The sequence below is a fragment of the Pecten maximus genome, unplaced genomic scaffold, assembly GCF_902652985.1.
Source record: "Pecten maximus unplaced genomic scaffold, xPecMax1.1, whole genome shotgun sequence".
NCBI lineage: Eukaryota > Metazoa > Mollusca > Bivalvia > Pectinida > Pectinidae > Pecten > Pecten maximus.
In genome coordinates, this window is record NW_022982915.1 from 1 (window position 1) to 16883 (window position 16883).

At 36.6% G+C, this 16883-nt stretch overlaps 1 protein-coding gene across 1 annotated transcript; it reads left to right on the plus strand.

The window, feature by feature from the left end:
• Window positions 1-10: 10 nt before the first annotated feature.
• LOC117321137 (solute carrier family 22 member 1-like) lies at window positions 11-3965 on the plus strand. Its single transcript, XM_033875605.1, has 4 exons — window positions 11-213; window positions 2109-2335; window positions 2665-2846; window positions 3376-3965. The coding sequence occupies exons 1-4, from the start codon at window positions 56-58 to the stop codon at window positions 3580-3582; spliced, it is 774 nt and encodes a 257-aa protein (XP_033731496.1). The 5' UTR covers window positions 11-55; the 3' UTR covers window positions 3583-3965.
• The last annotated feature ends 12918 nt before the right edge of the window (window positions 3966-16883 follow it).

Here is a 16883-nt window from a genome sequence, read left to right on the forward strand (position 1 = left end):
CATCATGCCAGAATCAGCAAGATGGCTGCTCTCAAAAGGAAGGGGTGAAGAGGCAATGAACATAGTACGTCGCGCTGCTCGGGTGAACGGGAAACTGACTGAAATCGACATGACGAAAATGAAACTTGAACATCATAAAAGCAGGAATGAGATCATGCCCGTGTTTAAATCATACAGACTATTGTTCCGGTTCATTGTGGTTTTAATCCTCTGGTACGTATTTCATTAATATGTGTAATATCGAAACATTCGATCATTATTACTGACGAAGAATAAATAGTTATTTACTAATAATTTTCGGTATCACGGTTTGTTAAGAATGATGCATTCTATCAACCCCATACACGATAATTTACCGTGTGCGTGCCTTTATGGGTTACGTACCAGTTGTACCAAATAGGTACGATATTGTATTATGGAACGCAATTGAATCCCAAGTGAGTTCCCAAGATGGCGGCCGTCGCTCGCTTCAAATATAAAAAAAAAACAATCATTTTCCCGTTTTTTCAACATGACAGATGTAAAATCAATGCCTGATTAGTTCCGTCAAACATTAAAATATATAATCTACAAAGTTTCACCGCAAATGAAGAGTTCTCATCTCGTTTTAAACAAAAAATACATTTACGTAACATATGAAGAATCATGGTTCGCCATCTTGGATCCAAGTGATACGTTTGAGAGTACCGGTTCGGTTCTGCTGGTACAGCGCGTTCCATTGTGAGTACAAGCTTTTCGTTCCGGTACAACTGGTACGAACCCTATAATGGAACGAGCGGATAGAGTATACTTGTAAAAATGTCGTAACGTGAAGAACTACAGTCTACTGTATCGAAGATTTATCTAAGCTCGTAAAGAACTCTGATCAATATAAAATATGTACACATGTAGGGGAGACATAAAGAGAATGTATATTTAGGGAGTAGTTCGTGGTTTTTCGTGACTATACTGGCGATTAGAACATGATATTTGGTTTGAAATCGAGACCGATAGGTCGAGAGTTTCAACCAAATTTCATGTTCTAATCGCCAGTATAGCCACGAAAAACAACGCACTATCCCCATTCTAACACGTTTACTGTCAAATATATGTAAACACATTGATTTACATCGCTGCAAGTACACTGTAAAGTACTATATGGCCTCCGCTAGTGACGTGTCATACTGTAGCGGACTGACCAATCAGAAAGAAGCTTTCGAAGTCGGTGATTAGGCCTCGCCCGTAATCGCGAGAGTTCGATATGTATGTTGGCGAAGCGCTGTATTTGGATTGTTGTGAAAGTCCTGTTACCGATGATTTAAATATATATTTGGATTTACTCTGTCTGCATAGCGATATGTGCGTTTCTACAAAATCAGCGTTGACTTGGTTCTAAAGACCCAACCGTTATGTGCAAGTTTGTGCACTTGTTCCATATTTCATTTCGTATTTTACTTGGCTAAGTTAGATGCCTAAAAACGGACGGAATGAACGTTTCAATCAATAAATGACAGTAAGAACAATATTTCTTTGATTTATTCATCAAAATACATTCAATTTGGTACTGTACAATACTTTCTGTTCATGTGTTCGCTACGTGGTGATAAGGCCTAGCCCTACCGTACCCCTGACATATTTAACAAATAACAGGCCTACAAATACAAAAATTGTTAGAACAGTAACTTTTGGTGAAGATATAATTTAGGAATGCGGTACTGGAAACTGTTTTCATCATATTGCTGAGCGAATTTTTAAAATCTAATCTTTAATGTTCCGGAGTTATTAATTTGGCTAAGAGGCGATATGACGCCATATTGTTTTGAATAGAAACGGGGCGTGGCTTAATCGCAATGGGCGGGGTTTAACACGATTGATCATGGTTCTATCGCAGATTAGAACATGGTCCGTAACCAATCAAAACACGCGTTGCAAACGAATCGTGTTAGAATGTGTCATACATCTGTATCTCAAAATATTAACGAAGTTGTCTCTAGGATTATAAAGAACCGTGTATTGTTCCAGGGTGGTATCTAAGCTAGTTGTCTATAGAAGAGTATCCCTGAGGCAATCAAATAGATATATAATTTGTATATAGACCTTATCCAGAGTAAACTGTCCAACTGTTTCAGGTTCGTCCTGTCTTTGTCATATTACGGTCTGACCTTCAATGTCGGCCGGATAGGTCACAATGTCTACCTTGAGTTTCTCGTCTACGCCGTGTTAGAAATGGTCGCGTACATCTCCTGTCTGTTCATCAACACAAGGTTCGGACGAAAGCCGCTCAACATTGGTGGCTTCCTATTGGCTGGTGTAGCGTGTGTTTCCTCTACCCTGATATTACAGTATGTAGACGGAGGTAAGTTAGTTCATGGTGTATAATGTTGACTGGCAGTGTACAGTGGCTTTGTGTTACCTGCCTGACCATCTGGATTTTCTCCGGATACTCCGGTTTCCTCCCCAGTAAGTCCCCTCCCACACTTCCATTGGGGCAAACAAGAGTTGGTTTTGCAATCGTTGTAAAATAGATAATGTTTACAATGGCTTGAACACTAAAGTGTGGAATTATGAAAAGAAGTAATGAAATAAAAATAGAAGAAAAAGTTAAAATTAGAATCCCGAGGTACATTGAAACCTGTTTTACTTACTGCAATGCTGGCTTTTACAAAGTAATGTTCTCCTTTTCAGACAAAGGTTGGCTGATCATTGCTCTGTCAGCGATTGGCAGGATGGGCGTGTCTGCGGTGTTCGCTAATATCTTCGTATATACCAGTGAATTATTTCCCACCACAATTCGAAGCTTTATACTCGCCGTATCCAATTTTACAACTCGAATAGGAGCTGTTATTGCTCCGTACATATCCGCCTTGGTAAGTTCCGACATTTACATCCGCAACAAACAGATCTATATGAATTAGTTTTGCGGCAAATAAGAAATACGAAAGGACACGGGTGGCTTCCCAGGCGTTTTCGGTCCAGGAGACATTTGCAGGTTAAGGAATAAGGCCAGTTGTATGAGAACCATCATGGGGCTATTGTCGACCATCACAAGAATGTACCAATGGGTTTTTAATCATCTTACAGACCATTACCCATAAGGGCGAAATAGTCTTATTTAGTACCTCATATTAGGGCTAACTCGTCCTTTTGATCATTTGTTTACTGATTATTGGGACGAAATGGTTTTAGTGGTCACTGTTAAGTTGGGATGAATCGCCCACTGGGCAACCGTTTCTTGTGACCAAATATCCATAATGGTCACTGTTTACATGTATTTTGACTGTAGTCCATTAGGAATTGTTTAATGGGACGAATTAGTCTTAGCTGTTTTAGTTTTGGCCAATTCACCCCATCGATAACTGTTTTGTATATGTTTATGTTTCCTTTGATCTGTTTCAGGGGACTAACAGCGAGGTTAGTAGCACGTCTCTGACGTTTGGAGTGTTGTCTTTGGTCGCGGCTGTTTTGTCCTGTGTCCTCCCGGAGACCTGTAACACCAAACTTCCAGACAGCATGGGTGACATGGAGGATCAGCTTTCAGATGTCCGAAATAGACAAACTCGCCGGAATGACATCGTTCCAGTCAAAAAAGATACAACTCTGTAGAATAAATTTGTCAATGTTTTAAAAAACAACGAAAATGTAGGCAAAACGAGGCTGCAATTAGTGTACTTAATAAAAGTTGCACATAAAAAAATAACATTATGAGTTATATAAATGATATATCATATTGATAAAAAAATAATTCATTCTTAAACTTATATCCAGCTAAGGATATCTTTATAGTGAGAATTAATCTGGAGGTTAGCAAAACCCTGTGAAATACAGTAAAATAGGACATTTTAGTGAGATTCAAGTTTCGTACTTTGCATAAATTGGATACATGTACGATCTCGTTCTTGGTTTGTGTTTCGGAGATATGTCTATGGCAATGTAATAAACATGCGCAGTCGATGAGGATAAAGATTCGTAAAGGCGTTGCTATGTACAGTTTAGTGTAGACTAAAGGTTACACAAAGTGCACTCCGAGTGCACTCCGTTTGGACTTGGAGTGCACTCCGTTTGGACTCAAGGTAAACTTGGAGTGCACTCGGAGTGCACTCCAAGTTTACCTGGAGTCCTATCAGGCTCCAATTCTACCTGGGTACACATGTATCACATGTACCTGTAACCAAGTACATATACACATAATGTTTATATATAGATGTATACTCATATACATTAAGACTCCTAAAACATGTAACAATAAGATATGTGTTACTGTTTTATCTTTGTATATATCATATAATTGTGTTGGTTCATTTTTATTTTGGTTAACAAACAATGCATCTAATATAATTGATTTTTTTTTATTAGAAAACCCTATATAAGTGACTGAATAGATATGGAACTTTGTTGAAAAATATATGACAGCATTCCTTTGATTTGAAGAATTTTAACAAGCCACGCCGTAATGAATAGAAATTGGGAATAAACAGAAATGTATTTGGCATGTTGTTTGTGGTCTCTCAAAATGTAGAGTCTGAATGTATACTGGAACTATCTTGTACTCAAAGTACAACTGTTTTTAATATTTCAAATACTTTACTTCCAACAGTATATATATTACTTAACATACATTACAAAAGAAAGCTTGTTTTTTTTATCGCCTTGATAGTAATTCTGGATCCAATGTCTAGTTTTGTTTAGTGTTTAACATCAGACTTACATTTCCATTTGGTAAACCAACTGTTTGTTTTTTTGTTATACCCCTGCCTCATTAAATCCAGGTCATACATGGAGTTCTTTTAACTGTTATGTAAGATACAACCCCCCCCCCCCCCCCCCCCCCCCCCAACTTCCAGAATCAATATTTACCTGTATATCAAGCGTGATTACAGGGGTGTGGAGAAAAGACAGACTTACACTGACTCCAATAATGACCCCTTCCTCCAAGTTTACCTTATAAGGTGTGAAGATCAGGACAGGTGTACACACAGTCATCTAACTAGATAAAGACCCCCTTAATTGTTAAATGGAAACTGGTCATCACACCTTACCTTTAACTAGCCTGAGTTTCCTCTGGCCCTGACACCATATCTGGTGTATATGGTGTCAGGGCCAGAGGAAACTCGGGCTAACCAGAGACCTATAGTATATAGGTCTCTGGGCTAACCTATATACCAAGGTCATATAGAATATGTGACTGTCTATATCTGACACTTTTGAAATGATGTGATTGTTCACTACTATTAAAATACTATTACAACAAAAGTTATAAGTCATTATCATATATATATATATATATATAAAATAACAAAAGATATTTTATTTCAAACTGGTACTATTACTTTGTGTCTTTAATAGTATAATGGAAGTATGTATAGAGTATTAGAAGTCAATTATAATGTAAATCACCATAGATTAATATAATTTTCATGTATGAGTTAAGTAAATACTTATCAAACATTCCATACACTAACTGCAGCTTACCTTATAATTTTTTTTTTAAAGTTTAAACATTTAACTTTATGATTTTATAATTGTCTTGAACAACCATTGTGCATCCATGACCTGTATCTGTTACATATTGACTGAATAGGAATAGAAAACGATGTAGTTCCAACATGTAAGTTTTACAGGTAAATGGTACATAGGTTGCCAGTGTCCAACTGCCCAGAGGCAAATTGTACCTCAGGCAGTTTCCTATTTCCTATTATGATCCCATTTCCTGGACGAGAACAATGTGTACTAATTACGGCTATATGTTGGTTTTGGGAAATGGTGAATTTACATTAATGATACCATTGGGAATTAATTATACTGAATTTTTTTTTTACTTTAATCTCTTTCTTTACAATTATTTTTTAAAGCAATGTCTTTATATTTTTGAATATAACAAGATAAGATCTGCATCATTTCTTAATTTGATTTGTATTAATTTTTTCTGAACTTATATCATTCAACATTGTACCTCTACATACCGGACACCTGCATAAACCAGCCAATACGTTTAGTCTCAATGACTTACAGTTTAGACAGGTTACAATGTTATAAGAAACAACTTAATTTTACTTCCTAATTTCGGTATAGAACAACTTCATTTCAATTAAGTTGGTCTTCTAAAACCTGTTTGTTAATGGTTTTACAGCTTATTTTGACATTTCCACCTTAATTATATCGGTATTTCGTTTATAATTTTGGTCTGATTAAGGCCTCTCGGATGGAGAGCTACAATCCTTTCCTTCAGGTCAGTTCTGATGGCCTGAGGCTACACACCCTGCTTTGCACAGCTTCATCATTTGAAGCCATACAACGACAAATATGGACATAGGTATTTCTGTGAACCCAGGACAGTACCTGTAGCTGGCTACTAAAACTCACCTGGCACAGTTCTCAGGTGGGTCAGGCTGGAGTCAGTCATGCATGGCCAATAATAATAGCAATTATAACATATACTGTCATTTATTATGGGTAGTACAGAACTACATACTTGTGTGTACATTATGTGAGAACCTTATTTTAACCAGGTAATGCTCGTAAATATTTACAGTTGTAAATGGATATTTTTTAACAATACATTTAAAAATATAAACCTATATAAACTATATTGATTATGTTTATTTTGCCTGAACTGAGTACATATCTGTAGTTATATTTTCCTTTCATGTAGATAATGTCTTATTAAAAAAACACATAAGTAATTAAATACTGTAAACTTTCAATATTTTGAATAATCAATAACATAATATAGAGACATTATCTAAACTTCCTTTAAAGTCATGATATGTGTACAGAAATAAATATTCTAATTGAAATAATTTTTTACTTCCTTAATAAAATGAAATACAATTTAATTACATTTAAATAAGATATGAAATAATAAGCAATTAACTTTCATAAAAACCTGATTATAGCATAAATTGTATAACTGTATTTTATGGATCTTAATAAATATAGATTTAACATGTAGGCATATTATTACCATGTATTAACAATAAAATAGATATTCCTAGTAGACTAAACAAATGTAAATAGTAATATGAACAGAACAAAAGTAATTTGTAAAAATCTATTTATTTATAATAAATTATATTAAAAGCATCAAAGTGTTAATATCTATATACAAATATGTATGATATAGTCTGATTATAGACCCGGGGCAGACATGGTGTCTTATAGGAGTCCAAACGGAGTGCACTCCAAGTCCAAATGGAGTGCACTCGGAGTGCACTTGGGTGTAACCTTTAGTCTACACTCAACTGTACTCTTTGGTTTCTCGTTTAATTTATGTTTTATTCCTGATTATAGAGGTTTTTGGATTAGATCGGTTACGTCACGAACCCATGCGGTTACATCGTGTAGAGAGAAAACTTTGGATACTACAGAAAATTACTTCGGATCGGCGACTGTTAACAACAAGTCATCTTAGTAACCAAAATTATAACAAAAATATATTTTCTCTCCGGGGCTACGTATAAATATCGCAGTATGACCACAGGGGCATGTCTAGTCTTAAATAAGAAAAGAAATAGTCAGAAGTCTTGATATACACTGAACTGTATGTAGACAACTATCAATACCGCAGCCAGTCACACGACATATACAACTGTACATATAATTACAGTTATGGACTCCATACATAGAAACAGCTTATTCACCGGTTAATAAGTAACATTAACGCAACAGGTTGGTTAAGGCGAAGCACGACTGATTTTTTTTCCACGATAAAAATATTGTTATTGCTCCTTATTCTAATGGCTAAAATTTCAGCACGCATTATAACTATACATGGTGCAATTAGGTCCCCCTGCCTACAGTCTCTCTATATTTGGAAAAATGGAGACAAATGTCTTAATATCTTCCCCAAATTCAAAATAATCGAGAACAATATCAATAAACTAACTTTCACAGAAAGCCACTTATTAAGTGATACACAGATACGGAGCTAAGTCTACGTCGTATCGACCTACTTACAATCAACCGTACAACAACCAACAGAGACAAACAGATGTTCAATATGTGATAAGGTCTTTAAACAAAAGCGTCACCTTATGAGACTCCAAATATACATATATACTCCCTGTTACATGACTTTTAACCGCGAAGATAACTTAAATAGACATAATTATGAAATCTCAAAAGGAAAATATAACGCCTAACAGGAAACGAAAAATCAATTAAACGCTCAACAGTGTATAATCAAAATTATCGAAGATACAATACACTGAAGAAAACAGGGACATTGAAAAGAAAATGAAGGGAAATGCATTTAGGGTTCGAGAATGAGAAGTCTTCCACCAGGAAAGAAGTTTTGTAAGGCTTGTGGAGATCAGGGGAGGGAATGTAACTGGTAGCATCGGTCACTTCCGGAAAGGTTATATGGGAAAAGAACTGACGTATGTGACCGATGCTTATCTTGTCGGGATGCATGGGAAAGTCGCCAGCAGTATGGAGGAGGAATCGAGGCATTTGACGGACCGGCTCAGACAGAAACATTGGATCCAAACCCAGGAAATATGTGGAACGTGCTGCAGTTGTTAGTGACAATCAAACAATAATCAAAGACATTTTAGAAGAAAGACTACAAAAGTTTAAAGGTATGAAATGGTTTCTCACACTTTTTGTGAAATTGGTGAAATATGACTCAAACAATGAACCCATCTATGCCAAGCCTACATTTAGATATATCAATTTAACATGTGCGAACGTTTCGCAGATATCAGAACTACTCGCAGAAGCTGTCCGCCATTTACATGACGCCTATCAAAATTTTGAACGGGATTGGAGTGGGTCGACGATAGACAAATTCTAAAACAAGAAGTAAACATCGCGGAATACACACCGTTGGAAGGTAGTAGTAACCCCTTCCGCTAAAAATACAAAAGAAAAGAGCTGTTCTGAACATTCAACACACCGACAAAAATGTTTCCTTTAGTCAGTCCTTGCCAATATGCACCCAGTATCATTTTCCGACCACCCAGATAGAGTGACAAATTATAAGCAATATGAAAACAAGTGTGACAGGTATCGAATATCCTGTCCCCTTATCTCAAGTATCAAAGTCCCTTTTTTATTTACGCTGACTTTGACAGCTTTGTACGCCCTGTTAGTACATGTGAACCAAACCCAGACAAATCATGTGGCTTTTACATGGTCGAATTTTCATCCGACGAACAATCAAAATCTGCACAGGTCTATAGAGGTCCCAACGTATTTGACAATTTTTTTGTTTCAAACAATTGATTCAAAAAAAGGAAAGTATTTGTCAAATTTTAGAAAATGTTACACCCATGACTTTGACTGCGAAATAATCTCTTTTCAAAATGCAACAGAATGTCATAGTTGTCAAAAAGATCTTGGAAACGACAGAGTACTTGACCATGACCATTTGGATGGACGTTACAGAGGCCCAAGTCACAGCAATTGTAACTTTCAATATCAGTTTAGACAAGGGAAAAGATCACAAGGTTTCACATTCCTGTCGTGTTTCATAACTTACGAGGTTATGCTATGCATTTGTTGATGGAATCGCCGGGAACATTCAAATTAAAGACCCTGTCTTGCATTCCAAACAATATGGAGAAGTATACGTCATTCTCACTAGGGAACCTAAGATTCATCGATTCCTTGCAATTTCTAATGCTCCACTAGACACATTGGTGTCCAATTTGGCAGCAGAAGGAGTTGATAAATTCCTAAATTTGTCGGGGCACTTCCACAAAGAGGAGCATCGCCAACTGCTTCTTCGAAAAGGATTATACCCATACGATAACGTTACATCACAAGAAAAAAATTATGAAAACAAATTGCCTGGAAAAGATAAGTTTTATAATAAACTTGCAGAAACTGATCTCTCCGACGGAGACTATAAACACGCGCAATCGGTCTGGCAAACCTTTGACATAACATGCTTTGGCGAGTATCATGACCTGTATTTAAAGACGGATGTCTTGCTATTAGCCGATGTGTTTGAGACTAACTTTCAATCAATCAGTCTAGACTATTACCATTTAGCCCCCACCCATTACTACTCGGCCCCGGGTTTTCATGGGACGTTATGCTGAAAATGACTAGGGTAGAACTTGAGCTTCTAGATGACATCGACATGGTACTGATGGTTGAAAAAGGTATCCGCGGAGGTGTGTCCATGATTTCAAAAAAAGTTCGCTCAGGCTAATAATCCCAAGGCACCAGAATATGACCCATCGAAACCTGGCTCACGTACCTAGATATGAACAATTTGTACGGTACGAGTAAGTCTGAATCCCTACCGGAAAAAGACTTGGTTGACACATGAACAAATTCAAATTTAAATGTTTCTAACATTGACGACAACGCGGACATGGGTTACATTTTGGAGGTTGACCTAAATTATCCAGAACATTTGCATGACGAACATAACGACTACCCCTTGGTCCCCGAGAACATCGCCATTACGAAAGACATGCTCTCTCCCTATTCTCAAAAGCTTCGGGAAAAATTAAATATGGAAGGTCACCATCCAGAAACTAGTTCCAAATTTATGCCCCAAGCAACAATACGTCCTACATTATCGACACTTGAAATACTATCTCTCTAAGGGTATGCTTCTTACAAAAATTCACCGAGTTATCGAATTTACCCAATCAGCTTGGCTTGAACCTTACATTGATTTGAATACAGAAAAACGAAAGTAAGCCAAAAACGACTTCGAGAAAGAGTGTTTCAAACTAATGAACAACTTTGTATTTGGTAAGAATATGGAAACATGAGAAAGAGAGTCAGCGTTGAGCTGGTGAATACACCGAAATGTCTCCGGAAGGTCTGCGCCAAACCAAATTTTTAAGCATTTAAAATTTTCAACAAAGATCTTGTAGCTGTCAACATGAAGAAAACAAACATTGTCCTAAATCGACCTATTTATGCCAGGTTCTGTGTTCTAGAGGTCTCAAATATATTCATGTACCAGTTCCATTATGACTTCATCAAACAAAAGTACGAATCAAAAGCCGAATTATTCTTCTCTGACACTTACTCCCTTGCGTACAATTTAGAAACACATGACTGGTATCAAGACTTAAAAGACAATGCTGACCTTTTTGACACAAGAAATTTCCCGAAAGACAGCCCGCTGTCTAACATGAACAATTGCAAAGTCCTCGGCAAAATTAAGGATGAGTGTAAAGGTCAAATATTTGATCAGTTCATAGGTTAAAGCCAAAAATATACAGTCTGGGGTATAGAGACACGTACGGCTAAGGGCGTTAAAAATCGCGTCATTGAAAAGCAATTGACACATCAAGCTTACTTAGCATGTCTTTCTGAGCAAAGTTATTGCCAGCATGATATGAATCGTTTACGAAGTTTTGACCATGAAATGTACAGCATCACCTTTAACAAAACCGTTCTCCGTAAGACGACAAACGATATTTCACTGGCAAAGAGAGTTTGGCTTATGGTCATTATAAAATTTCACAGTGATGAACCATTTCATACATTTGACATGTAATATTACCTTATTTTTTATTAATATTTGCTGATAAAAAACATTGTTAAACGTTGGGCTTAAATTTGAAAATAGTGTAAGATGTATAGTGTATATTACGCTTAATGTAATTTTGTAGTAGGCACATTTGATTTGACAGTATACATGTATGAAAGTAGAAAATGTCCGTCTACATCATTGCCTGTATAATGTGTATATATTCTTAAATTACTTTTCCAATATATCTATAATATAATGTATTATAAAGTCCTTAAGCATCATCAAATATTTTGTGCTTTTTATGGTATACCTTATCAATACATGAAGAAAAAAACAATGACAATATCAGAAGCTTTAAGTTGTATTAACTACATGACCCTATTTACAAGTGATTATATTCCTAGGTAAAATTTACAGAATCAAAACGTCCACGATTTATTTTTAATCCCCATTTTCACTATTTTCATCATCAGTTTCATCCTCATTGTCCATTGTCCGATCCTTCGGAATCAGTATTAACACTCTCCTCCTCATCAGTGACGTAATCCAAAAGTCTTCAAATCGGTGTTGAAATTGCCTTAGAGTAACTTGAATGGCTTTTTCGCTATCCATACCATCAGCAATATAGTTTCTAATGGATTCTGTTACCTCTCCATGTAATCTCCCGTGTCTTTAATGCAATAAATAGGGCAGAAGCTATTTATAGTGTCCTAGGGATTCTATAATATCATCTTCCTTCAGTTTTATGTCGGCCTTCGATCTAGCCTCGGAATGTGAGAAGCCTTCATTTTCATATTTCTCTAATTTCTTTTGCCATTGTCCTTGGTTTTTCTCTCTGGCTATTTCTGCAAAATGCGTAAAGACTTCATCTTCATAGTCATCGTTGTCTTCAGAGATCATTCTCCCGAATTTGATCTTTTTGTTTGGTGTACTTTCTTCTTTAGACATGCTCCTCTTCAATGGGTAATATTTCAATTTCTACTAGTGGGGTGACACCTAAAGGAGTGTCACAGAAAGAATGAAGTGTAGTGAGGGACGATAACTCTGGTTGAGCACGAAAGACAGATAAAAATAAATGCTGAAGATGATATAGAAATGTCCATCTTGAGTTCAGAGGTTCCATGCACGAGTCATGGTTTACATTAAAATAATTCAATGTCAATATTTCGACCAATAAGAAGCCTCAGCGTGGTTATATGGCGAGAGAACCCGTGAGGTTGAATTTGCATCTAAAATTTTACCACCTGAATTCCCCCATGTGGTTCCTATGGCAATGAATCCCATGTGGTTGAATTCGAATTCCCCTATTTACCATTTTGCATCCAAATCCAATATCTAAACTTCGACCATTCAGAAGCCTTGATATGGCAATGATACCCATGCAATGGAATATGCAGTCCCCTAATACCCCTATATATCAAATACCAATTGTAATCGAAATCAAACAATATCTAAATTTTCACTAGTCAGAGGCAAGTAAGTCTGTGGCGGCCATCTTGGTAGACCGATCGGAAAATAAAGCGTCATACAGTTGCACACCCCATAATCTTGAAGAACACCTGTGTCAAGTTTTTTTTAAGTGGGGGATTTAATAAAGTATTGGTTATCTTATAACACTGGTAACCCCCAAAACCTTTATTTCCCTTCCTTTAGCATTAATACCTTCATTTGCACTTAATTTCCTCATTTTCACTTAATACATTTGTATCCTCACTTGCACTTAATGTATTCGCGCGACATTTAAAACTCTCAATTACGTTTAGATATTAATACTGGCGCGAGGAAATTGAAGGTTTGGGGGTTACCACTGTAACAATTTTCACAATTCTTCAGTTTTATGAGACAGCAATTGGCATCTATCCAAGCATACGTTGTAGTCATCCACTACTATAAGGAGACCCAGCCTCAAAACGATCCTGATTGCAATATATATACACGTGGTGATAAAACAAGCAAACAAACAAACCTAAGTTCATCTTAGTTACAGATGTACTCGCGGTATTCTAATCGATAAATAGTGACATATACCATCAAAGGTAAAAAAAAAATGTCATGCATATCATATGATGTCAAAATCAAGGCTCCTAATGTGTTGTTCATACTGACAATAACTTCCACAAGTGTACACACAACCTTAAACATCACTTCTGGTCTGAACATGATATTGGGACAGAGATCACAATTAACTTCGATATATTTTATGGAGATAGCTGTCAATATTCATCTATAACCAAAGTGTAGATTATTTACATCTGGGTCAGGGTTAGAGGTCAAATCTACATCCAAAAGTGTGTTAACGACTGGTGCAACTCGATCGGCCAATCAGTCGGTGTTTTACCTGATTCAAGTCCCTGTGGAGAATATGTTTCCCTGGTTTGTAGGTGTTTCCCCGAGTAAATAACACATGAAACGGGTACTTTATATACCATACGAGGATAAATAGTGTGTTGAGATTTAGAAAATCACAAATACGCACTGTTACTGAAAATAGAATGACGTAGGATTGTGGGTGTAAAAAGGCGGGAAATCCTCAGGCGGGAGTTCCCCAGTGCAGTGTAAATGTCTGGCTTACTGTCTTTCGATTATACGTACCCGTGTGCCCTTAGCGGAAACTGTTGCATCACGGACATGATGCACTTAATGTACCATATATGTCAAAACAAGATTAATCCTGTCTTTGGGATGGAGATATTTGTGAAAAATATGTAAAAAAAAAAAAAAAAAAATGTGCCGAGAATTGTGTCGTTTGTATTTTCTCTGATATTGTAAAATTGTAAGAAATATAGGCAGTGACAGCAAAATACAACCAGCTCACCGAGCGCTACAAGTTCAATCAGACAAGCAGAACAGACGTAGTAACGTCACTCGTGACGTACGTCCGTACATGTAATAGACTCTCCGAAATGTGTGACCTCGCGGTACATAGTACCTATGTTTAAAACCCTATAGTGACCGTTCTCTGATAGATATAGAAAAACTAAAGATACTGTTTTCTTCGGAATTACATGTACTTGTGATGTGTGGAGTTTCAATAAGATGGCTTTATGCGTTAATTCTCTAGGCCGAGTTGTGCAGAAACCAGCAGTCAAAGTGTCGATTTGGGCGTGTTTGTACTCAAAATATCTCCATAACTAGATTATTCCTAGATATACGGGATATGCCTGGACATACATGTAGATCACACCGAGTCTTATAAGTGTGGAAAGTTTTATCAAAATGTATAGAGTCGCTTTTCAGTTAGCTCCAGAAAGTGGTCTGAATTAGCCGCATGTACTTTACGTTCCGTCCTTCAATACACTACATTCCACACATTCTTGTGACGTAACACTCGTGACGTAACATCCGCCACCTCTCGATAAAATACGACCCTTTTTCAAAACCCCATTGTGGCCGTTCTATGAAAGAAATAGAAAAACTAAAGATACGCTTTTCTTCAGAACTATCTCTTGTTGTTATGTTTGGAGTTTCAGATTTTTGGATTGAAACGCTGATTTTTAAGGACCGGTTAAACAGAAGCTACCGGTCAAAGTGACGATTTTGGCATGTTTGACCCAAAATATCTCATAAATACGAATTTCCACAGGGATACCAAATACATCCAGACCTAGATCGAGCCGAGTTTTACAAAGGTTCAAAAGACCATCAAAATTGTATGTGCCATTTTTTCCGCTCCCAAATCGCTACAATAGCCGGCAAAATAGGCGAATTAGCTCATACTATCATTACGTTCCGTACTTTACTCAAGTTGGACTCAATGAAACTACCAAACTTAATCTGTTTCATTTGCTCATGAATTTGACCAGATTAACACTGATCAGTGCGTATGAATACATGAATCCTTCCGCGGAACGATTTCACTTTTTCTACATTGTTGTTATAAACATAGAATAATTATTAAAATTATCAAATTTATAATGTATTCTTGTACTAGTTGGGTGACACCTGAAGGATGTCACAGAAAGAATGAAGCGTAGTGAGGGGCGATAACTCTGTTTCAGCAGTTTTCATAAAAAAATCGCTCAATATCTAAATTTCAACCAATGAGAAGACTGTGTTAAAGGTTGGGCCGCGGGGCCGAGTGGTTAAGGTGTCCCAACATTTTATCACTAGCTGTCCATCTCAGGGATGCGAGTTCGAAACCGACGTGGGGCAGTTACCTGGTACTGACCGTAGGTCAGTGGTTTTCCTCCGGGTACTCCAGCTTTCCTCCACCACCAAAACCAACACGTCCTTACAAATATTGTAAATGACCCTGGCTTTTAATAGGACGTTAAACAAAAATAAGTAAAACTGTCTTATTGCCAAGGAAATGAAACCCATAAAGTTGAATTTGCTGTCCCATAATACCCCTATTTCATTGAAATCAGACAATATCTAAATTTGGACCAATCAGAGGCCAGGAAATGGCGACCATTTTGGTAAAATGTGAAAATGAGGTGACCAGAGGGACCGGTGTCCCATGATGTACCTACATATCAAATTTCATCAAAATTGGACAATATCTTATTTTGGACCAATCAGAGGCTGGGAAATAGCACAGGGGCTTGGCACGATTTTCCAAATGATAGTCTATATATATATGTATATAGTATCAAGCCCCTGTGGGAAATAGCAGTCATTCTGTTTAAAAAAAGTTAAAGTGAGGTTACAAGAGTAACCGGTGTCCAATGATGTACCTATATACTGTACCAAATTTCATTGCAATCAGACAATATCTAAATTTGGACAAATTTCCTCGAAAAAGATAGGATTAACTCTTTAAGATAGGAATATCCAAGATTTTATGGGAATTGGCTCGCCCCAATATTAATCTTGGAGAAAATTGTTAATAAATCACACTTGCACGAGGAAAATCCCATTTTTGTATGAATTCCCCAGTGGAACACAATGATACAAATGAGAGAAGGAAAATTGTTTGTTTGTTTGACATAGCCATTTCTTTAAATTGATATTTCGAGACTTTCCCCATAGTTTAAAGTCAGTATCAGTGTCTTTGTCAGTGGTCCGTGTCGAGCAAATTGGGAGATTACCAGGTATCTATTTTTTTTATTCGAAAATTTTGCAACTTCTTCAGTAGTGTTGGGAATCACTAATAAGTTCATGATCAATCATCATCATATCGATAATTGATCGATCATGAATAGAACTTTAGGGAAATATCTACAAAAGCATTAATATGAATTGTACATTATAATTACCCAGGTAATTTTATATCAAGAACAGGTGAGCAAGTTATCTCCCTTTTTCTATCACAGATGAAAATTAGGTAATTAGCAAGTTTTAAATTGTCTTATGTGAATTTGAACAATAATTCATGTAAAGGAAGCTTAACCATGCATAATAAAACATGTTTTTATTTTTAAATACCTTTTTTCAACCTTTTATCAGGTAGCAGTGTACACCAGTTTGCCAAGTTTCTGAAAATTAAGTGGCAATTATCTCTTACTCTTATATATATTTG